Genomic DNA, 23,580 nt, shown 5'->3' with positions numbered 1-23,580 from the left:
TGCTGAAGTATAGGAGCACTAGCGGGACGAAGGTAGTGACCGCTTTAGCAGTGCACCGCTTCTTGCTCCGTGCCGTGCAGTTCTGTACGCAGTGATATAAAACTTTTTATAGGTCTTGGAAATTAGACTGAAGCTATCGGAATGCAACGTGTGCCTCTTGAAATCAATAAAACATAGGACGCGAATAAATTCCGGTTCATTGCACTCACAAGCACGTTCGACTAGCGTACGTTTTAAACAAGAGTACACAGACCCAAAGTAACCGTCATAAGCCCCAGATTCGTTTATTTCGCTGAAATACACTGAAAGTAATGAATTTCGCATAGATGAAATTCAAAATTGCAGATGAAATTCTAAATTTCCTTTAACAAACGTAAGAAATTTTTCACGTAACATTATGGTTGGCTTTCACGTTCAGCAATTCATCGTAATCATGCGCAGCATCAGCAAAGTTAAATCTAGCACAGGCTAAATTCATCTCCCAGTGAGCCCTACCCTGCGCCAGTCACGACTAAACTATCGTGTTACGTTCCTAACCTCGTCCCTACACCTGGCTCTCTACCGCTGCCGACTGCTCGTTTTTTCTCTCGATCATATCGTAGACCATTTCTATAGACTTATTTCCACCTGATTCAAGTAGCCTGTTCAGGACCTGAATTTCCTCTTAACTTTGATCAGAACATCCCTAACTCGCCTTTGTTTTCACAGAAGTGTTGCTGTATTTCTATTGCCCAAAGTTTACTTGCGATATTTTTACGCGTAACTAAACCGCTTGCTGCACTGCTGGTATTTTAGTTACTTAGCCCACAGGAACGCGTCTTTTCTGCAGATATTTTTTTTTAGTGACGACAGGAAAGGCTTTAGAACACGCTAGCTGAATGCACCTGAGCACGATCTAGGTTCGTGCATGGTTTCTATTTCTACATTCACTCCTTCCTCTATATCTCCCCGGTCATTTCCTTCATTATTTTCCTATCTTCCCTTCTCTTCTTCCTATCTCCATTTTTTTTCTTTTCAGAACACCTTCCTTCTTCTTTTCTACTTTCATAATTTTACATTAGCCTCTAAGTTCCGTCCTCATAAGTGTTTATGGGAATTTTCTACTGAGAGATAACAGAAAGCTGTTGTTAAATACTGCGGAGTGCCTGCGTGATGAACCCCCTAACCTGCCTCATTTCCCTATCAATTTCTTTCTTGATACGAACCTAGTTTCTACATTTGGCCGAGGTAGATGCACTCTTTCATCGCTTCCTTTCGTTAACTGTTCCTTCTAAGCAGCGTGTTAGACACAGTTATCTCATTTTTGTCACTAAAATTACTTTCATATGAGATAACTGGCATTAAACAACAATGAAAACAAGCGGTAGATGAGTAGTATTCATGTCGTCTACATCTAGAACACGAAAATGGAGGCCGAGATATACGACGCGATAGTCAACAAGGAAATATAGTTGGCACATGCGAAGAGTATCCAAAAGTAAAGTATGGGATTGGGCATAGACTTGTGAGCCGACCTAATCAGGACAATAAGGCCATAACCAGATTATCCAAAAGAGAACTATGGTTGTGTCAACATAGTAAATAAAGTGAACCTTCATGGTATTTAAGCAACGACTCCAGCGGTTAAGGTACACTTAAGCGTTTTGACTAATGCGTCTAGGTGCAAAAAAGGTATATTTTGTTATTTGTATGGAATAAAGAAAGGATTAGTTATTTTATTAGAATAAGAGGTTTTCGTTTCGCAAGATGCGATAAAGTGCATAATTGGAGAAAAGGAAAAACAAATTAAAAAGCACACGAAATACAGATGCGAATCGAAAGCTGTATCGTAGCCCAGAGCAAACTCGCCGCCGTGCGGTTATTTCAGACAGAGGGTGGTCTGCCAGTGAAGTGTACGCTCGGATTTGAAGCAGGGAACTTCACTCTAAGTCATCTTTAACGCTTATATAACTTGCTGCGCAAAATAAATATGCGTTAGGCCTCGTGCGCTTTCAGGTCCGTGAGTGGCAGACGTGCAGAGTCCCTCCGAGCTATCCGGCTACTTATTTTTTGTGACTACATTTCTGAAGCCAAGTTCGTGTACTCAGCTGACTGCGGAATCACTTTAGGCTCCATTTTACTTTTAGTTTCGGTATTCACTATGCGCGCCTGGTGTAAGCTTGAGTTTGTTTTTTTCTCTCTGGCTGCAGCTCTGCAAATATACTAAAATATGCATTGGACACCCCTGTGTGAGAACCAAGAAGGGGTCCGCTTTCAAGTTTTTAGCCTATATGCAAAATAAATGCGTGCTTTTACTTACTAAAACCGTTTGCACGCCAATAAAAAATATCTTTACATTCCAGTTTTGAGCACGTTTCACGTATAAAGGCGCAGCCCAGACGCACAAACAAGCAGAAAGCATTCACATAGTACACGTGAAGTTAGAGCCCGTAGATCAGCGTGGTTGAGCGTAGTGGTATAGCTGCACCTGCTGCTATAATCTTTCCAATGGGCAGAATTTGTCTAGCACTCGGTCTAATTTCTGTCTATCGAACAACTTCTGCCGCACCCCAGTTCGTTGTCTTCCAATGCGCAGTGAATGAAAATACACCGCGTTTTGCGACTGAAGATAATTAAACAATGGTACTTTTAAAAGTTGTTTGACAGCTTTAGAACAAATTATCCAAGCCTTAATTTTCGTCATTGCATAGCACGCAGCTAAATTTGCCGTTCGTCTGCCAATAAGTTGTCGTGTGCAAACTCCTCATATATCTCTCATATATCTCAACAACGCCTCATTTTATGTTGGCTGATCTCTACACTGGACCTCCGTTTCTCTCTATTCTGAAGAGAGTTGCAGACTTTCGAAGCGCTGAAGACGAACATACAAGTGGGCAGTGTGGCAACTATGTTGTTACGAACTAATAGCTATTAATAATAACACTTGCAAAACTTTCTAGTCACGTTACGTGTAGTCGAAATTTTATAAATTTGCAGACTTTCTCGTCACCTGCTGCAACTTTAATAAGTTGGTCTTGCAAAAGTGGTAGCTGTGGTTCAAGCACTAGTCACAGAGAATGCCCGGGTTTTAAGGTATGCTCAAACAAGTTTCACACGACCCGCACTGCAACGTACTGCTACGGAGCCACTTTCAAATCTGAAGTAAGACTTTTCGTTATTGCTTCATCATGAACTAATCACGAGCGCAACCTGTACATATTTATTATTTTGGAAAAAGTGTTTGTGTATGTTACCTCTCCCCCTATCCTTTCTTCCTGTCTCCTCACCTCTTTCATTTCGTTTCTCCATTCTGCCTGCTATCTTTTATTTCCGTTGTCCCAGCTCAGGTGCATCAGTATCGATGGCAGATGCCGGAGCTAGCCAAAAATCTTTTCCCCCCTTTTTATTATTTTAATAAAGCACTTACTACTTTTCGTTTGCACATACTTAAGCATGACTATTACGATGAGCTTCTTGCAGTTTCTTTTTTCTGTTATCGCGCGTGGTTTAAGGCTTACGCACAGCGGCACAAAATACAGCGTGAGAGAGTAAGCGTATTCTAGTAGGCTGACCACTTCCACCTCACCAGATGCGAAATTAGTGAGGCGAGGCGCAGGTTGTTATAGCACCACGCCCACAGAATAAGCACACCCATGATGTTTGCGTGGGCGTGTTTCAGGCCCGCCGTTGGCAAAATGCCGCTCACCTCCCGGTAGGTGCACCTGCAGGAACCGTTGGGGGCGCATCGGGCGTTCATCAGCGGCTTCCTAGAGTCAGCGCGGCACTGCCGGTCGCATTTAATCATGTTGCACGGCTCGTGGGGCTGGAGGGGAGAGGGGGAGGAGAAAGGAGGCGGTGACTCATTCGCCACGCGCGCTGTTATTAGCGAAAGTGATTGGAAAAGCTCTCGACACTCTCCGAGAAGAACACAATGTCAGCGGGCGCTGTTTGTTATCCGCCGAGAGAGACCTCAATTATACAGGGTGTCTCACCTTAGATGACCTGCAATATTTAAAAATAGACTCTCACAGTAAGAAGAACGCTTTATTCGTCAGCGTTGTAGCGCATCAGAATACATCTAAGACGTTCTAACCATAGGTTGCTTAACTAATATTGACTAGTTGACTTTATAAGTGCTGCTGTTAGTCTGCTTATTTATTCAGAGATGTGTAGTAAGAACCATACCTGTTTTCATAATTTCTAAAACCCAATTATCCTGATCGCAGCGGCCCAACAGATTTCGAGGAGTTACGTGCGCTGATGGGGTTGCTTTGCCTGCAAGCTTCTCGAAAGCGCGCATATTTTGCCGCGATGCAGGCAGAATTTTTTGTGCCACGGTGTCCATGGTAACTGGCTCTTCGATAATGTAAAAACTGACGCGGATATTACTTAGGGTGGGCTAAACGCCTCTCAATGAATAAGGGCACTAACAGTAATAGTTAAAAAATAACTATTAAATATTAGTTTACCAGCCTGATAGTTAGCAAGTATTAGCTGTACTTTGACTCTCTACACCGCTGACAATAATATGAAGAAAAAACTGGGTCGTATAAGTCAAAAAGCCTATTTTTAAACATTTCAGAACGTCTTAGGTGAAACAATTAATATGGACTACAGCAGTTTTATTCCTATTTATTTTACTCCTTATTTTTGGGAACGATTCTGCCACTCTAAGGATTGCAGGGCTTTGTTGTTTTGTTTTCATTACTTATCCTCTCTCTTTGGAGAAAGAGAAGAGAGCTGTTTTTGGCGATTGATTGCTGTTACCCTTACGTATTCTGACATAGCACGAAGAATGTCAGTTTCAAGAAATGATCGCTGAAGTTAAATTCATAGCGGTGTATGTACGTTTTAGCGCGCAATGCTATTCGAGGTTGTCCAGAGCTCTAGCTGGCATCGTGACATCTGTGCACGACCCAGCCATGGCATAAAAAGAAAAAGCAAAGAAGGTTATTGTAGGAAAGTTCCAGCAAAGACATAAAAAAAACAACAGCAACTTTTGTACTTAAGTTCACTTCAGAATCGACCAGGAAGATATTAGCGGCAGACATAAAAGTGCCCGAAACACAGGTCGACCGACCTTGTGCACTGAAGTTCTCGTGAATTTTGCAGCTTAACTTTGAATTAAGGAGTAAGTGCTTGTTTAATGTGCGATTCAAAGCATGTCATGATGTCTTGGAATAAACCAATGAAGACAGAAGGACACGCTAGTTTTGGCGCGAGTAACCAAGCCGGAGTAGCCTTGTAAGGTGTATAGAACTGGCTTGTTTTGGCTTCATGTCACGATTTGGGCATAACCTTGGGTGCATAAGACATTGGTATCGTGTTTGTTCGGTGGCCATGGAAGACATCACGGATGTGTTCACTGGCACAGCATAAGGCTGGCGCAAAGGGGTCCCCACAAAAAGGGCCTTTGGCGGTTCAGTGCTCTCTTTGTTTTGTTATCTGCTCAAGAAAAAAAAATTAATTCGTTTTCTATCGAAACGTTGTTGGAACGAGCGTAATTGGAAACTCAGGGAAAGCGCTTTTCAGTGCCTTTCGTGAGGGCAAGATTTTTTTTTTTTGTCACGGGGCGATCTGCTTGTGTGTTGTTGGAAATAAAACTAAACTCTATAATAATAAATGATGTGTTGTTATAAAATATGAAACCAGGCGAAGATTGATGACGGTCGTCTCACTCAAACAATCAGCTCAATGTTTCACCGTTACTCAAAACAAAAAATCTGTAGTTTATCTACGTTTACTGACCCAGTTTCTGAGGCACTGGTTAAGTTTATGCGAAATCACGTCCTTCCTAAATTGTTGATTTCATAACTTTACGCATTTCTCTATCCTAATATACCCTGTTGCATTTCAGCAAGCAGTAAACAAAATATAAACACGTTAGTGAGCTTGTGTTGCGTTTGTCTGATTGTTGATGTAAATATGCGGCCAGAGAGTGTTTCATCAAAACAATATTCTGTTTACTGTATGACCACGCAGAAAAATAAAATAAATTTGCGCTGCACTGAAATGACCTGGCCGAATCATAACGAATAGCTGCCATAAGTCCTTTCCATCTGTAACTAGGTTGAAACTTTTCTCTTCAAATTCCGTAAAATCGACAACTGTTACGGCTTTTTCCTCTGAGAAAGGGCGCCTTACTTACTTGTGTGGTTAACAAAGTCGTTCCTTTCTCGTTTTGCGTGGTGGAAAAAAGTTCTTTTATTTCAAATTAATTCAGTATGGGCGAAGAATATGAGCAAGGCGTTGCCGGCATACGCTCGTTTTCATGCTCAGCACGCACCGCCGTGAATGCTCCGGCATTTAATTGTACCGACTACTTTACCGTCAGTTATATTTTTCATCGGCTAGTCAAAGCAGAAGGCTTATTTATAACTCTACTCAAAGCAAAAGAATTAGCGAATCGTTTATGTCTCTAGCAACATTTTGCATTCCAATTACTCGATCGCGCCTCCGTAGCCCAGGTGCGCATCGCCAAGGCCCGTCTTTTTGTGGGACAGTGAGGCTAATGGGAGCAGAATGGCACCTACCGGCTGTAGCCACTCGCACTTGCACGACCCCGTGCTACTGCAGTGAGCCCTCACAACGGAAGGGTTGTACTCTCGGCAGGTCGCCAGGCAGCGCGCGTTATTGCACGGCATGCCTGGGTGTCCCCCGGTCATCATAGGCTGCGAGACCAGGTCCAAGTCGGCGTTAAGCGTCACCCTTCAAACAAAAACCGCTCCGTTCGCGACACCGCCTATTATTCGCGTGCTAGACAACACTGGTCCTTTTAATGTGATTACATTGGAGGTCCCATTCACGAGAAAAACCGGCGTCTGACACTCCGTGTAACGAAAAAAACAGGTGGTCCACTTGCCCACAGGGTTGTGGGCAACGTACCTACAATGGCAGGCGACAATAAGAGTACTTGAAATAAATTCAATGTAATTGCCACCTGTCTACCATCATCAGCTCATCAGCTCATTAATCGACAGATAAAAAGCCTCCCGAAGAACTATCTGCGCAAAAATAAGCCTTACGGCAGATCGGGAGGAACAACCTGGGTCTCACAATCCCCACATGTGGCTGTGCTTGAAACAGCCACCTGCCGGGGCCGTGGCGTATCACTCAACCGCTGCACCACTGCGCCTGTAGTGCATAAGGACCCCAGCGATCTATGAATATATGAAAGAGAAGGAGTGCCTGCGAGGGAGGTATCTCTAAAGCTATCTGATTGTACTCTTAAGGATAGGGGAAGCGTCGTACAAATTTTTTTTATACATGAGCAACGAGGGCTGCTCTAGCCTTTCGACGTACAAGCCACATGGACTCAGGATTCTGAGGATTTTCAGTGCTTTTTTTGTAGGTTATCACCATCATTATCGACACATACGCAAGGAAGCAACGCTAGAAAACGGCAAGAGAAGATAGAAGTATGAAAATACTGCGCTGTCAGGAGGGACAGCTGTGCACTTATCTCTGTCATCCCCTCCTCAAGCAGGGCTTCCTTACGACGTACAGCCAACAAGCCCACCATTCGCTCCTTCTGAATCTCAAACTTTCAGTCGGCCTTTTCAAAACGATTCTTGGTAGCAGGTTAGGCAAAATAATCAGAAAATGAATCACGCCGAGCCCCAAGGCGATTTACCATTAAACGCTCTTTCCTAAGATGTTTAGATTGAGGCTATTGCAGGCTACAGGTGGGATTAGCCTTGCGGATTTTGCTCTGGTTGCTACTGGCGAATTGCGGCTCGTATCGACAAATCTAGAGCCGTAGTTTTCTGGATTCGGTCTGAGTCAACCACAAGCTAGGGCCCGTGTCGTCTATTCTTTCCCGTCCTTCGTTTTTGCTTCGCTAAACCAGTAATGTGTATGTTAACCAACTTTCCCCATACTCAGTAAAAGCTACAAGCCACGGTATGGAGGCCCTGACACGTCGTCGGGTCATGTTTTCGACGTTGACCACGTGATGTACTATCGGGTACAAAAGTGGTATATTCCACGCAGCGGGAGCCGAAGCAACGCAAAACTGCATCGTAATGCCATCTAAAGCACGAAACATCGAAAGGAGTCAAGCGACATACCTACAGATAATAAAGGGCTCCCATTGGCTGTCTCGATCCCAGATGCCGCCTGTTGATTGCGTTACGATGCAGTTTTTCGTTGATGCGGCTCCCGCTGCATGAAGTATACCACTTCTGTCCCCGATAGTACATGAGGTAGGCTTATTAGGGGGTTCGGAAGTTATAGTTTTTTTGTCTCCTCATGAGCGGGTAAGAACGGAGCCTAAGAGCACCGTTAGCGTTATGCACATTCGAAGTAAACTTTTCACTTCGCTCCTGTTTTATTCTGAAATGCCAGAGTAGGCAAATAAATGTCCACCGTAGCCCTCGTAGTAAAAGTGCAAAATACGCACGATCGATGACTATAAGGTGGGTAGCCCTAGGAGGACATACAAAGAGACAACCAACAGAACTGACGTTTCATTAATCCCGTAGTGGTTGACCCGTCGCTTCTTCTGTCTCACTTCTGTATGCACTAACATCCCTTTAACTATTAAAGAACCAGCTGATCTAATAACAAATTTCCCCCGAAATTTACTTTGCATAAAGACGCCGTAACTTTTTTTTTCCTCATTTACGGTAAACGCTCGCAGAAATAACTGCGTGACGGTTTTCGCAGTCACTTTTTTGCTTAAGGAAAGTAGCGTGGCAGAAAAAAGAAAAAAGCAGCCAACTTGTGAGCAAGTTTCGTAACTCGTTAGTAATCACACAAGCCTTGTCCCAATGTCAACATCTCGCTGAGAGGTTCGCAGAAACGTTTGCGCTAGCTCGAATGCGTACGATCGGTCTATTCCTGGCCTCGCGCGCAAATACAAGTACAGGTCTCGTCGTCTGGACGGACCTGCGGCTTGAGCAAACGAATCCAACGCAGGGCACTCTCGCCGATGATTCATCATTTGCGGCATTGAACTTTGCTTACCTTGCATTACTATATTAAATAATCGGGCCTCATAAGTTGCGGGGAAACGCGATCTTTTCTGAGATGGACAGGGTAAAAGCTCATACTAAAGATAACCACGCATTTGTGTGGGTGGTTTACACTATCGCCCATTAAAAGCAGAAGGTATTAGTGTGCATGATTTAACAGTTTATTGCAATACTATTTTGCAGATTCCCTGCAACTAGATAAAAATTATAGGGTTGAGTTGCTGCGCTATCCCTAATTCCTTCAAATAAAGACCCATACTTGAGAAATGATGAAAATACTTGGATAAATGAGGGGCTTGTTAACTAGTGTTAACGTTGACCACCTTCCACGCAACGATTTCAGCCTAGGAGCTTCATTTTTACTGCTGTTGTCAATTAGGGGTTCGTTAACACCTTCAAATGGAATGGCACACATTCACTAAGCACCCACTAAAGTAAAAGCTGCTAGCGTGCAGCTCAGCTGAAATAGTTCAGTTCGTGATAGTCACTGCTAGTAGCGGCTTGTTATCCTTCCTAGTGCTTTGCTTAAATTCATAGCATATACGAACAAGACAACAAAAGAACACTTCTTTACTGCGACTGCGACACAACTACAGCAGAATCTTTTTACTTTGAACTCGCTTAATTTGTACTCTCCGTTATTTCGAAGCGACAATTTGTGCCCTTCACCTTCATGTGTTGTTACGTGGAACTCTGTATAAGTGAAACAAATTTTCGGTTCCGTACGTTACAGTTCAAAATATCGACATTCAGCTATTCAGTGTTTCGAGAAGCGCTTCTCAGTGTCCTGGCGCGGGTGGCGTACGAGGACTCACCCCTCCGGGACTGGCACCGCAGACGCAGCCCTGTGGTGTGCAGCTCCCCACGCCGCTTCCTGTGGTCTGGCAGTGCGCCAAGCACTGCCCGGGAATGCACCCCGCGCCCATCCCCATTTGCGCTCCTGCGAGGGGAATTCGGTCAAAGAAAGAAAGAGGTTTAGCTGCGTCGGCAGTGAGGGAAATGCCACTTTGTGGAGTGCAAACTTTTGGACAGCAAGTGAGTGGGAAGAAGAAAGTAAGAAGTAGCATGTACTGTGATACCATGTAATACTGTATCATGTAATACCCCGTAATGGGGCCTTTGAGTTATCAACAAATAAATTAATTAATGAAATAAATAAATCAATAAGCAAGTTCACGTGGCTCTAAAGGGTATCGTCTACAGGTGCAGAAAAATTGCAGCCGCACTGCTAGCTCATGTTCGTTATCGCTTTTATTTTTTTAATCCTTCAGTACCCTTCATTTCTGCAGAATACGTTTTTTGGTGGGTGATCTGGTTCCTTTCCTTGTATCTTGATTATATTTTTGTTGTTACAGGCGCACCTACGTGGCCATATTCTGCACCCTCCACACAAAAATACATTCTTCCTCGCATATTTTGTGAAACGGGGGGAAATCAGAATCGCTAGATTGAGCTAAGAACTAGGAAAGCTACGTCATTAGACAGATGTATATATAAGCTAAAAATTAATCTGTGGACGTTTTGAATGATTATCTCATTCTCTTAAAGAGACCTTACAGTAAAACAGGGAGGAGAGGCTTAGAGGATACTAAAACCCACTTGTGACACAAACAAATTCTGAGCGTCAAGATCTTCTCACTGAGTTACGGCTTAAGTGTTTTATTGTTTTGTCAATGAGATTGCGTTTGCGCATATGGCTGTCACAGTAGAAGGGAATAATGAGTGATGTGCAGTTATGATTTATTTTTCTTGTTGGGATCTCACTACCAGTTGATTCTACTTAAGTAAGCAAGACATTTACGATATGTTTTGCATATGAAACTTTAATGCTGCTGTGTTTGTTTTTGATCGACGAACGGGAAGTATTCTTGTGATTAGCCACAAGTGACAAGTTTTTTGACGTTTGTAACCACGAGGAAGTCTCGAAATTGTATCATTTATGAGAAATTTTATTGCTGAGAGTGTTCAATGTTGTAGTGTCGGCTTACCTATGCGACCGTCGAATACTTGTGATAGGTGGAAGAGAACGACAAAGAAAGCACGTCAAATTACATCTAAAGCACACTCATTATCATTGGTATCAAAAAGCAAGCAGACAAAACATTTCATTAGATATCTCATTAAAACGTAGAAAAGTAATATTTTCCGATAATTCAGCGCGAACATTCGTTATTACTTCAGAACATTAACCAATTTCTCTCTTTTACGATATGTCTGTCTTAAAGGTTCATTCTTATAACTATTATTGGTGTCGGCAGAGCGCCTTACAAGTGATATCGTCCCAAAAGAATATCTCGCAAATGCTCGACAAGAATGGATATATTAGACGTGTCATATATAGCCTTCTCAGTTTCTTTAAATATGAATTCGCTTTTACATTTCTTTTCAACTTGACGTTCCGGGTTGACACCAGCCGCGCCGAAACGGTGTCATGCATCTTTTCGCACTTTCCTGAGCAGCATAGAGATTACGGTGCCGCGGATGGATGCGAGTGTTATAAAGACATATAACGACTACTCTATGACGTCACAAGAGCAGCGATATACCAGCCACGGTGCGCTGTCTATATGAGCACTACGCTTCTCCTATGACTGTGCAACATGGCTGATATTTTCACGGATTTTCAGCCGCATTTTAATGCATTGTCAAAGCGCAGATAATGTAGACAGCTCCATAATCACAACCGCTGTAAAGCTACTACACTTCAATACCACTTTTTTAAAAGCCAGAGCATCAGTAAATAGGTACTTCCTAGTATTTAGTGCTACACGCCTTTCTGTTAGTAGACTAGGCGCAGCTCATTTCGCTTGATTTTGTGGACAATGAATGGCGAGTACTGCCAAAAAAGAAACAATTCTAAAGTGTTTGCCAGTTGGAAAAGGAGCGCATGACCAAAAATGATCGAATCCGTCTTGCCTCAATTTCGCTCGAAGTTTATTACCTGCGTTTGTTCTGTTCCACAGATATTCAGCCACGTTTAATTACGAGAGGCGGTGCGGAAACAGCTTAGACTGCGCCTTCGTGAAACGAATTAGTTATGGTGGATTATTTAGAGATCGAGGGGCTTGAATTAAAAACGGTTCTGTCGTCTGCAATCAATAAAGGTGAGCACGAACTTCCTAGAAGGAGTGAAAAAAAAATTATAGTATGTGTGATTTGCGATTCTCAGCCGCTCGTGACATAAACATCAGGCTACTTAGACGGTTCCGCACCTCATGCAAATAAATGGAGAGGAGTCAATCACACCAGCACAAACAACTTTTGCTCAACTCGCAGGTGGTTGTAAGAAAGCCGCAAAAGGAACGTAACGCAAAACGAGTCGTCGCAACTAAACAACTATGGTGTGTTGTCGCTTGCTTGACGACGTTGATTGGTTTTCTGAGGAATCGTATCGCGAAGGCAGGATACGTATACACATACGAAAAAAAAAGAGAGGTCTCATTATGGCATTAATTGCGGCACTATAAAAGACACGGCTCATATTCGCTTCATTAGGCGCATATGGGTTCATATTTCGTGCTTCCGAGAAAATTGAGCTCGTGCTGCTGCAGTCTGAACGATACCAGAGTGGACAGTCACGTTCTCATTTTCGCTAACATTTTGTTTATTTTTGACCCCTCGTTTCTCCGTTATTACGCACGTGGTAAACGCTGTTTTTCAAGCAGAACCCAGCGCCATTTTCTCCCGTAATCAAGCAGTAATCACACTTCGCCTCTATAATCAAGGTTCGCGCGGGCGCGGTTCCTTGTTTCATTTTTGGCTGGCATGCCGTTTCTTGATGTTCCGGATGATTGCCTCATTCCGTGCCTTTCCCTGTTTTAGTAGACTCCGGAGCAACTAGAGGAAAGCGCTTTGCTTGTCGCGGCCTTAGAGAGTTGTTCTCAGGCTGCATCACTAACGAGCTATGGGAGACTCCTTGCGTAAACGCAGCCCTGTAGTTACTGCCGTTGGCAGTGAATTGACGGCTGCGTGAGGATATCATCACGCTACGGCTGGGCGCTTTGGTTGTCTTTGTCGAAGTGAAGCATTAGACTTCTAATTACATGTTTGTAGGGAGAAAAAAAAACAGCGTTAGGCTGTAGATTTTGTATAAACATTCGTGAGGCTCGGGATTGTGGCAATAAAAACCCGCGGTTTGGCGGCGGACGTTGCGGTCATCGTTACGAACTGGGGACATGCGTGATAACTTGAATGCGTTACTAACGGGCTGTATTCAGTCTGCAGGAATATTGCGACCCGATAGATACGAGACTCGAATCTCTTTTATTTCTCTTTTTTTCTTCTTGACTGAAGGTCCTTTTCAGTACAAATATATATACGATCCGATGAGGATAATGCCGTACGCGAGAGATTCCTGAAAGAATTTTTGAAATAAAAAGAATGCTTTCAGTGGGGACATTGCAGCGTGACTTACTGAGTGAAGTGTCCGGGTAGAGAGAGTTTATATGATGATAGAACGCGTTTACGTTGCCTACTAGTTGGGAAATGCTTGTAAAACGCGGCTTTTAGGTTCGAGACTGGGCCTGGGTTTGCTACGCTCGTGTGTTAGGGGAGTGAATGATAGAAAAATAAAAAAGAAGATCCCCCCAAACCTTGAAGAAACTTCGGTCTATTGCGTATCATCGACTTTCTTTTTCCTATGCCGGTCGTGACGGGGAAGATTCGCCATGTTGTATAAATGGATCCAATTCAGAAAACTAGCGGAGAGTGCAGATATTTTTCAAATCCGTTAAGGAATCTATTGGCATTTATTTTTTGTATTACATTGCGATTTCGCTTCTATTTTTGATTAGGACCGTTATTTGTCCACTCTATCCCTCGGGTTGCAAAATATTTGAAATGAATTTAAGCGAATGAATAGAATTGAAGTTCAGAAGCGTGAATTGTTGGGCGAGTTGGTACATGTTCACGTGAAAAAAAAAACAGTGAGAAAAGACGCAAGACCAGAGGAAGACACACACAGACTGTCGCCGGAACAGTCTGTGTGTGTCTTCCTCTGGTGTTGCGTCTTTTTTCGCTGGTTTTTTTTCACGTGAATAGAATTGACCACGACCCTGAATTTTAAGCGAAGTGTTATGTACCTTGCCAGACGCTGCACATTCTCTGGCTACTAATTTCAAACGCTTGCATATTCACGCACCATCGTAAAAAGTACAGTCGCATGCCTACTTAACAAGGATCGCACTGCGAAAGCCTTCTCGCTTCTTCTGCAAGTAAAGCTGCAGCGTGTGTGTAGCCCTGCTCTGGGCTGTTCTGGCTAGCGCAGTTATGTACTCCTTATTTTGCAGGCTAGCTCGCGCAGTACGCGTGCTAGCTAGAACACCGTTCTTTCAAATGCCTTCGGCTATTGTCGTCTGCAACCAGAGCGCGATTAAGGCTCTAGAAGTGCGTCATGTGATGTAAATTAGTGAATACATGGGGACCGAAGACAGTCAGGCATACCACTAGCAATTAAAGGACAGCACTGATCGATAAATGTAAAAAAAAAACACCAACGATGCACAATTCGATGCGTTTACGGGATCCAGACACATTCCGTACGTCACATTCTGTCACAATTTACAAATGCTGCACCAAGTGCTGGTGTGGTATATCTCGTAGGTAAAGCTTGCAAACAGTACATTGTATAGTGAGAAACGTGCCAAGTTTTTGTGAGAGGCATTCCGTTGCACTTGTTAAATCAAGTGTAAAGCATGACAAGTAGACTCACCAGAAGCTTCTGCGAGCATTGCTGTAAGATTGGAAGAACAACAAAACGACAGAGTTAAGAAAGAGAAACAGGTGCGCAGAAAATTCAGACTTCCCGCCCTACATCGGGGCGGGGAAGTTAAAACGGTATAACAACTCATCTCCTGGATGGACCTTCACTTCCAAACCCACTCGTATTACATGGCCACGGATGGTCTGTAACGAGCTGAAACCTTCACGTCCAACTGCTACCCGAAGACAACGTCGTCCAAGCGGGCTTGCGCTAAATAATGCATTGTAAACCACACTTAGCGGGAACACTTGAGCTCGCGGCTCTGCGGCTCACGCAGCGCCACCTGCGTGCACATCGCATAGACGTCGCGATCGTACAGGGTGACAAAAGCCAGAAACTTGGGCAGTGCGCCTGCAGCTAGCGCTGAGAGAGACGCAGAGCCACGCGCTTCGGTGTTCCCGCTAATCCTGGCTCAGTGTGTACACGTTGACCGCGGTTCGCGCCCTCTCGAGAATGTGTTAAGTGTGGTTAAGTTGACTAGGCTTGCATACTAATTGATAGCACTAGACGAGGCGAAGGGTGGGCTGCGTTGCCTGGTACTTTTTCGCTCCTATGATAGGGAAATGGTGGTTCGTTCCAGGTCTTCAAGATTTGCGGATACATGTCATCTCTATCGCATGCTGCAGGCCTTCCTTGCTACATATAGGTAACTGCTCAAACACAAACACAAAATAAAGACGTGAAGGAAACACAATAAGTGCTAATTGCGTTCCCTTCACGTCCTTGTTTTGTGTTTGCGCAGTTACCTGTGTGATCATGAACAACCCTGACGCCCAACAAACTGCCTTCTTTGCTACCTTTTTACCTAGCAACAAGTGAACGGGGTGGCAGTTTCTTTTTTTTTTCAGAGCTATCAGGTTGTGCACCCAATTTTGCGCTTTTTTTAGTCTAATGCTGTTAACAATTTCAAGCTCCCTCTCAGTACAACCTACCAACCACGCTGGAAACAAGCGCAGTTCTTTCTTCTTCGATGGTGAGGCGGCCTCGCGTGCTTCTTCCTTAACACGGAAGACCACTTGAGTACCCAACATGACTGCAAGGCGCTGAGCATTCCCGCGTTAAGAACACGCCCAACCTCGCATGGCCGCGAAGATGAAGCCGAGCCGGCATTTGCACGCCCAACGGTCGACGACGTTATCACCTGCCCCATACCCAACAATTCTGTACAAAAGCACTTTTGAGCGGAAAACCCTTTATGAATGCACTTTTTTCATATATTGTAACATTTCACCATAACAACCAAAATATCAGCAGATAACCCGACAGCAGTCATGAATTTTTTTCTATTAATGTTTTTGCTATTGTCTAAAGCGTTCCCCATTAGCTTTCCATGGCAGTCTTAACTGTTCGATGCGATCGGTGGAAAAACTAAAAAAAAAACAATTTTGCTACATATGAAAAGAATGGACCATTACCTTCAATATTTCCATAACAGTATTTTACAATTTTCTAATCAAAATTTTTTTCCCGAGAATGTTGGACATGTCTAGTCCGGTGAGCTTGCGCGTTGGGTTAAGGGCTATGTTGTAAGTGATTGGTATCGGCGATAATATGAGTGTCTCTGTGACTTCTAATGTACGCGACACATGAAGAAACTACTTCACTGCTAAGTAGGAAGCGGCGTCATTAAGGCTACTTTCGAGTGAGAACTTCTTCGGAGCATTAAATCGCTCCCGAAAGCTCCCGCGCGTACCTGTTACTGACAAGTGAAAATGATATCTAGGAGGCTTCCGTAGAGGCCGGTATAGACAGTGTGCAGCGTGTGGTAGCGTGATCAAGGCGGACCTATGGGGGGAACGCTCTCAGAGAAGGGAATGGGGATATGTGTAACTACCACCGTCCTTTTCTCGTCTCGTAAGGAGGCGGATTTGGCAGTTTTTTTTAAAAAGCAAAGCTGATGTTCGGTGCATCCTCTATGAAATACGAGGCATCCAGGCTGGTCTGGAAGAAACTATCTTCGACCGAACAAATGAGTTTCAGTGGGAGCTCCCGTAAGAAGATCATAGGCCAAATAGGATACATTGGGAGCCCCCTGTTTGTATACATCTTTACAAATTGTCCTCATGCATCAGTTTTTTACGGTAACTCTTATCGTGCAACTTTCTTTGAAACTGATTCTGCCAGAGTTCTTATAAACTGTATGCAGTTTAAATTCCTTTTGTAAGATGCAAAAAAAAGCCAATTCTTGTTTTATGAATGTTTAGAGCCCTGCTTTCGAGTGTACTCGCTGCAAGCAGGTGTCTTTCATTTATCTGACTTCAGTTTCTTGCGTACATTTTTAAATAGCTTTGAAACTTCTAAAGAACCGCATCATCGAGCTAAAAGGTGTGACGCGAGCTTTTTAGTTGCAGGAGGACTCAACTGACCCTGTGGTGTTTAATTTAAAAGGGAAGATGAAGTGGTATTAATACTTTTGAAGGACTGCTACAAGGAAGCAGTGCTTGCTCAAAGGACACTATTACACCAATAACTGGAGGGGTGAGATTTCTTGTCGTCATTACAAAATAATGCGAGATTTCTAGTAGATGACTGAATTAAATGGGGTTCAAGTTGTTCAGATTTATTTTAAAAAAATCTTGAATGTGTTCATGAAGTACGTTCTGAGTGGATCACGGAGAGTGCAAAAGGGAGTTTTTTTCTCCAGTTCTTGGTACGCAAAACTTTTTAATGAATTTTGCTGCTTATCCTCAAATACGTTTATGGCTAAAATCCTAAGAAACTCTCGCGTTAATGCGTGAAGATGAAGTGAAAACATTTTTACCCCGTAGCCCCGTGGCAGTTGATGTATTTGTGACATCTTAATTATCTTTATTTTCTTATTATTATTATCCAGGTTGTATGATTGTATTCTGCCAAACATTTGCCGCTTATTGATGTGCATTCACATTTTTTGTGTAGTCTTAGAAGTCAGCGCCGGTGTAATGTGAAGGTTACATCCCCGTTAAGTCATCTATACTTATTCTCTTCGGCGGCTGCGTTTTTATGGAGGAAAAACGCTAAGGCGCCCGTGTGCTGTGCGATGTCAGTGCACGTTAAAGATCCCCAGGTGGTCGAAATTATTCCGGAGCCCTCCACTACGGCACCTCTTCTTCCTTTCTTCTTTCACTCCCTCCCTTATCCCTTCCCTTACGGCGCGGTTCGGGTGCCCAACGATATATGAGACAGATACTGCGCCATTTCCTTTCCCCAAAAACCAATTATTATTATTATTCTCTTCGCTCTTAGTGACTATCTCAGAACACCACGGCTCTGCTACTTGCGGTATCGACCAGTCTGAATGGTGGAAGATAAGAAAGAGGTAGAATCAATAGTTATGTTTAAAATGTTTTGTCATGCTGTTCTGGTATTTACTTTCGTGCTACCGCCCGAGGCACGAGTCCTTCGTATTTGTTTTCAGCTTTACTATAATTTCCATAAAACTGGATGAATCATACGGCGAATCATGAACGTCATGAGCCCTCGATTAAAGTCCTCGCACAAGGGCTTCTAAACTGACGACGGGTGACGCAAATGTAATTATAGAAAAGCAAGCAACCAAGGACCAATGTCGGTGACGGCAATAAACTCTAGCGATTGTACGTTCGAGTGGGCGCCCTCTTCGAACAAGTTCGTAAAGGGCAACGTGCTTTAAATGAAGCCACTTCTGCTGCCTCTGCCGGAGGTCCACATGCAGCTGTGGGTGTTCTTGTGTCTGTGATTTGTCTCATGACAGGTTACCAGGCGCACCAGTTTATGGTGCAGTGTTAGTCTAATCGTCTTATGCTTTGTGTCACGTGTTTTTGCATTTGCACCTCTTATAGCTAAGGATCTGCTCGTTTTTAGTGCTCAGCTGCCCCAAATACTCTGCGTGTCTTCGTATGCACAAAGTCGCGTCTGGGGACAGTCGGTCGGCGCCTCAGTTAACGTCGTGGTTACTTAACGCGCCAACTAACCACATTACCACCTTTGCTATTGATTACTTTGTCGGCTGTCGAAACTAATCAGCGCACGGCTCGTGACGTCACAGGCTCCATAATAGTGATCCATCCATAGACTCCGCAACGTATTTCGGAGCAGGTCACGACGAGCGGATTAGGTAAACGCTCCTGATCTCCAACATGGCGTCCACTATGACGTCAGCGAAACCGTTCTGATACTTTCGAGATATTCCACGCCTCAGGCAGTGCAAGGTACCAGCCTTCTGCGGTCTGCGTTTGTTAGTCGACCACCGTCAAGGTCAGCTCCTCATCGCCCCAACGCATCAGTAAACATGCGGTGCCGGCCAGGACTCACCGAACAACACGGCGGCGATCACCGCCAGAGTCCGCTGGGCGACGGCCATGTCCTTCTGCGAAACGGTAGGCGCGATTTTCTTGTAGCACTCCGAGGAAACAAAAGAGAAGAAAGCGTGGGAGGTAAGCACGCCTTCCGGGAGCGCCGACGCTCGGCCAGACAGGCGTGCGTTTTCGTGATGTCGCTCGGCAGCTACACGCCGCCGATAATAATGTCGCCGGGGCAGGCACACAACCTCTCTCCCCTCTGGGACCCCGTAATCAATGAACGGGGCCTGCGAGAGCTCGCTCTGAGCGCGACCGAATTTGAATGACACTCGCGCGCCGGGTTCGTGCCAGGTGCGCTGCCGCCGCCCGCTCCGCGTTGCTTCCGCACCTCGCTGGCTGGGTCGCTCGGCGCGAACAGTTCCCAGTCGGGTCCCTTGCGGACAGCGGCGGGCATGCAAGCGCTGCCGCGCGACAGATCTACGACCCTCCCCGGCCGCGTCACCCGTTACCCTTTCGTGGCTTTGTACGTGGGCGCCGTGAAAGAAAATCCCCGCTACCCTCTCCTTTGAGCGCATTTTTTCTTTATTCTGCTGCTACTTCTTTTATTTTTGCTTTACGTGCGCGTTTTCATCTTTTTGCCCCCGCGTTTCCCTGTCAAGCTTTTGCGGAGGCTTGCCCGCGAACACCATTTGTTCGCGCTTCTGGGGAAAGCATGTGGCGTCTGTTGGCAATGCAATTAAACGGGCCTGGTTTGCTCGTCGCGCTGGATCTTTGCGCGTGCTTAGCCTTTTCTTTCTTTCTTTGCACGAATGCTATTTCTCTCTCTCTCTCTCTCTTTCCCTGCCTCTTTATTCCCCTCACCCTTTCGCTCTGGTTTGCCGGCGTGTTTTGGAGAACGCGGCACACCTGAACGGAAGCAAAGGAGCGGAACTCAGCCAATGAGGCTTCCTCGGGGCTGCTTCTCAGGAGCGCTGCGTGGCTCTTTTGGGACGCAGTTTCTGGCGAGCTGGGGGGGATTTACGGAAGGCTTCGACTAAGTTTCCATTTCCTGTTCCTCTCTAAAATGCTCTGTTCCTTGATCTCTTGAAGAGCGAGGCTGCGAGTGGCTGCTACCTAGACAATTTTCTTTGCTCCTTTTCGTGGGCATTCACAAGGCTTTCATTTGCATAAAAATGTAACGGTGGCATTCACTAGGGTGCGTTAAGAGATAAGCGCCCGTCTGCGGGGAAAAGTTGAAAAATTTTGTTGCGTCTGGAAGAACTGAGTGGCTTAAGTTTGGCCTCGAGAAATACCCCGAGGAGAGAAAGAGCTCGAAGAAAGCTAAAGAACATATTTCCAGAAGGGTGTAAGACCAGCTGGCGGTGTGAACTAATTGCGATGACATTGGAGGATTAAGTCCTTGCTAGCCGTGTCTTAGTGAGTCGTCTAAAGTTGAGCCCTTTTGTTATGCAAAAGAAGAGGAGCTAGTAAGACGGTCTTTTCGGACATTTAACGCTCATTCGGTGAAATGACGTCGCTACCATTCGCCGTAAATATTACTGGCATCTTAAGCGCAGGAATCAGAGAATTGTGTTTTGTGCGCTATTCAGCAGGGATAGAAGGCAGTGCGTAGAAAAAGAAGGAGCTGCGCTAAATTTTATCTCTCTCTATTCCCTAACAAAGGAAGTACTTTCGAAACATGTTTTAGAGGCTCTTTTTCTCGCTCATACATTTCGCATCATGGGTTAAAGCTAGTTCATTACTTAAGACCCACTTCAGAACTTGTGAGGAATATATGTTTCACAAAGAGGATGCTTAACGCATTTTCTTTATTTTTATATCTAACCTGCGCATAATATATTCTGCCCTCCTTCATGCGTAAATTTTGCAGGTTTCTTAAATGAAAGGTTATGAGAAAGCAGAGGCAAGCTAACTCACACAGTTATATAGTAGTAATGCCCGTTGTATGGGGGGGGGGGGGGGGGGGGGCGTCAATTGTATAGCGCAGATTAAGTTCTAAGATGCCTAGAAAAGGTACGCCAGGCAGAGCCGGCCAGCCGTATTATAGAAGTCCAAAACTTGCAGCTATATTGGACCAAGGGCACTAATCGGGCTCTGCGTTAACCAGCAGTGATGAGATGTTCTTACTATTTTAATTCTGATTTCATACTACAGGAAAAATATTCAGTACTGCAAATGGAGCTGCTTAAAGATGCCGTTATACACTTTATAAAGTTTGAACATAGAATAGAGACCTTCCGGGGGGTTACTAATACGGTCCATTCCCACCGCACAAAGTGCTCGCCTAAGAGCACTCAGCCGGCAGTAGAAAGTCACGGGATTTTCAGAAACCTCGGAGCATGCGGCTGTCAAGACCAGACTTCGGCAATAGACAAAGTCTATACGAGTCGCATACTTGCGGTTCTTGACCGTCCGGTCTCCCTTCGCTGCTCTGCTTCGGATTGTAACGACACCTACACGAGATCCCTCGCACTAAAATGCTTGCTCACGTCGCACGTCTACTCTGAACGCGAATCCAGGTAGCGTGTGACTAGAAGTCCCTCCTCCGGTCGCGCGTTAAAGGGAACAACTACAGTCGGCGGCTGCCTGCAGGAGGCTGTTACGAATGATTGTATCGAGGGCAATTTGCTTGTACACTGCAGCAATCTCCGCTGTCGAAGCGTTTGACGGAGCAGACAAGAAAAAAAGGGGCGGTGGGGGGGAGATCACGCGACCAACCACTCTTCAGGTTTAAGCTTGCGAGAGGGCCCGTGCGGTATGCGCTCTCTATAATCCGCCATTGCAGCGCCCGCTCGCGTTAGCTGCCCGGGGGGCAAGGGAGTGTCGGGGGAGGGAAGGGCAGGCAGTAGTCGGCGCGTCCTCTCTTGTTCTTAGCGCGAGCCACAACTCACCTGTGCTCGCCCGCGGCTGCTGCGTCCCGATTTTGGCAGGCTCGGCACCGCGCTCTGATTGTGTGAGCGTTCACCCCGTCTGACGACGCCGCGGCCGCCGGGGGGCCGTTTTTATGGCCGTTCGTGACGAGGCTCGTAAACGGCGGGGGGAACTGGCTCCTTCTCGCGACAGCTGCAGAGGAGGGTCGAGGGTCTTTTGCACCCGGGCTCGCGGGGGCACGCTGCGGTTGCGCGCCGGTTGCGGCCTGCGTCTGTGCGTGAGGACAAGACAGAGTGGGAGGGGACGGCCAAGGCGATTAAGAAGAATCCAAGGAAAGCAAAAAAGAAGGGCGCAGCTGAGACAGCGGGGAGAGTCCGGCGGAGGCGGCAGCATTTAAGGCGCCGCGAGGGCTTGAAGGGGTGGCAAGTGCTAGCTTGACGACCTGGCGGCTCTAATGAGTCTCGCCGGAACACGATTCGCCAGTAACCGCGGACGCTGCTCTTTGAAGCGGCGCTTCCAGCCTACGCCGTGAGTGGATGCTTGTCTATTTTTCCTTCACCTCGCTGGCGCTGCTGGCCTTTCGGCGTTGGCCGAAGTCAAGGGGGGGGGGGGGGGGGGGGGATTTACGGCGAGATGCGCGGGGTGAATCGCTTTTCCGGACCCGCGCGCTGGAGGAGAGGGCGCTTTCTTGCGGCAACTTGTCGATGCCTTGAAGAGTTACATTGAGCGCCAGACCATGCAACATCGCTTTGATGGAGAGTCGTTCCTTAACCCGCAGCTGGAGAGGACAGCTAAGAGGCAGTTACCTTCTGTAAGACACATGCTTAAGCGGTCAGCATTGAGCGTGTTGGCTCCGACTCTCTCTTTTCACGCTGTTTGTTCGGCTACGAGTAGGTACATCTGTTTCATCTATTAACAGCAGGTCTGAAGGTGCAATGACCAGAAGCGAATAGAAACCACGGCTAGAATAGATGAATGGATGGAAAATATCATTGTGCGAGCGAGTTTGGACCCTTCAAGGACTCGGGGCCACCGCACAGCTCCCACATTACGCGTGTTTGTCCAGGTCACGTAGGGTCATGGCACTGTCACCCCGGTTCACACAGAGAGGTTGGGTGTCCAGGTCCTGCAACGCAGTGACGACCTCCCATTCCTCCCATGTTCCGACGACACCACCGCTGGGGAACTCCAGTGCTTCACTAAGACGTTCGTAAGCGCACGTGTGGACAGTTTCACAGCCACATGCGCAGGGCACGAAAAGAGAAACAGAAGAAGACTTGGAGATTAATTCTTAGGTGCTGTTGATAAACGCTAACATCGCCAAAAATTCGCTTTTTGGAAGGAGGTCTGAATTACAAAAGGGTGGTAATTTGGTCGACTTGATGAAAATCAATTGTGTTGTGGCACCACAAGATTAACACGCAGAAGAAAGGGACACAACGAAGTGATCACCATTAACTGAGCAACTGCACCTTAGCTTGGAATGCGCATCTAACGCTTTCCGTATATATTGTGCACACCTAATAAATCCTGTTCAATTGCTAGTCAGGTCAGTTCAGTAATGAATCTAAATTAGGCGATGAATCAGGCAAATAAAGCGCTGTTACCTCTCCATCGTAAATTCATTACCCCTATTATACCACATCCTAACAGTCAAATTTCCCGTGGTAATGAATGTAATGAACCATCTATCACCCAAAGGTCGCCAGCACGCAAGCAAACAAACAAGCAAAAA

General features: G+C 45.5%; 1 protein-coding gene across 4 annotated transcripts in view; it reads right to left on the bottom strand.

The window, feature by feature from the left end:
* LOC144127506 (uncharacterized) overlaps positions 1-22,125 on the bottom strand; it is a 28,441-nt gene extending 6,316 nt beyond the window's left edge. The window contains exons 1-7 of one of the 4 annotated variants that reach the window (XM_077660501.1): positions 21,866-22,095; positions 18,988-19,042; positions 14,665-14,685; positions 10,943-10,960; positions 9,770-9,894; positions 6,513-6,650; positions 3,686-3,802 (exon numbers count right to left, since the gene is read on the bottom strand). In XM_077660501.1, the coding sequence (XP_077516627.1) occupies positions 3,686-3,802; positions 6,513-6,650; positions 9,770-9,894; positions 10,943-10,960; positions 14,665-14,685; positions 18,988-19,036 (468 nt within the window). In that variant the 5' untranslated portion in view covers positions 19,037-19,042; positions 21,866-22,095. Of the gene's footprint in view, positions 1-3,685; positions 3,803-6,512; positions 6,651-9,769; positions 9,895-10,942; positions 10,961-14,664; positions 14,686-18,987; positions 19,043-21,369; positions 21,610-21,865 lie in introns of those variants that run through there. The other 3 variants (XM_077660497.1, XM_077660498.1, XM_077660500.1) reach the window with 3 other exon arrangements.
* Positions 22,126-23,580: the final 1,455 nt, after the last annotated feature.

Source organism: Amblyomma americanum, chromosome 4 (genome assembly GCF_052857255.1).
Source record: "Amblyomma americanum isolate KBUSLIRL-KWMA chromosome 4, ASM5285725v1, whole genome shotgun sequence".
NCBI classification, from domain to species: Eukaryota; Metazoa; Arthropoda; class Arachnida; order Ixodida; family Ixodidae; genus Amblyomma; species Amblyomma americanum.
This window is presented reverse-complemented; position numbering and strand designations above follow the sequence as displayed.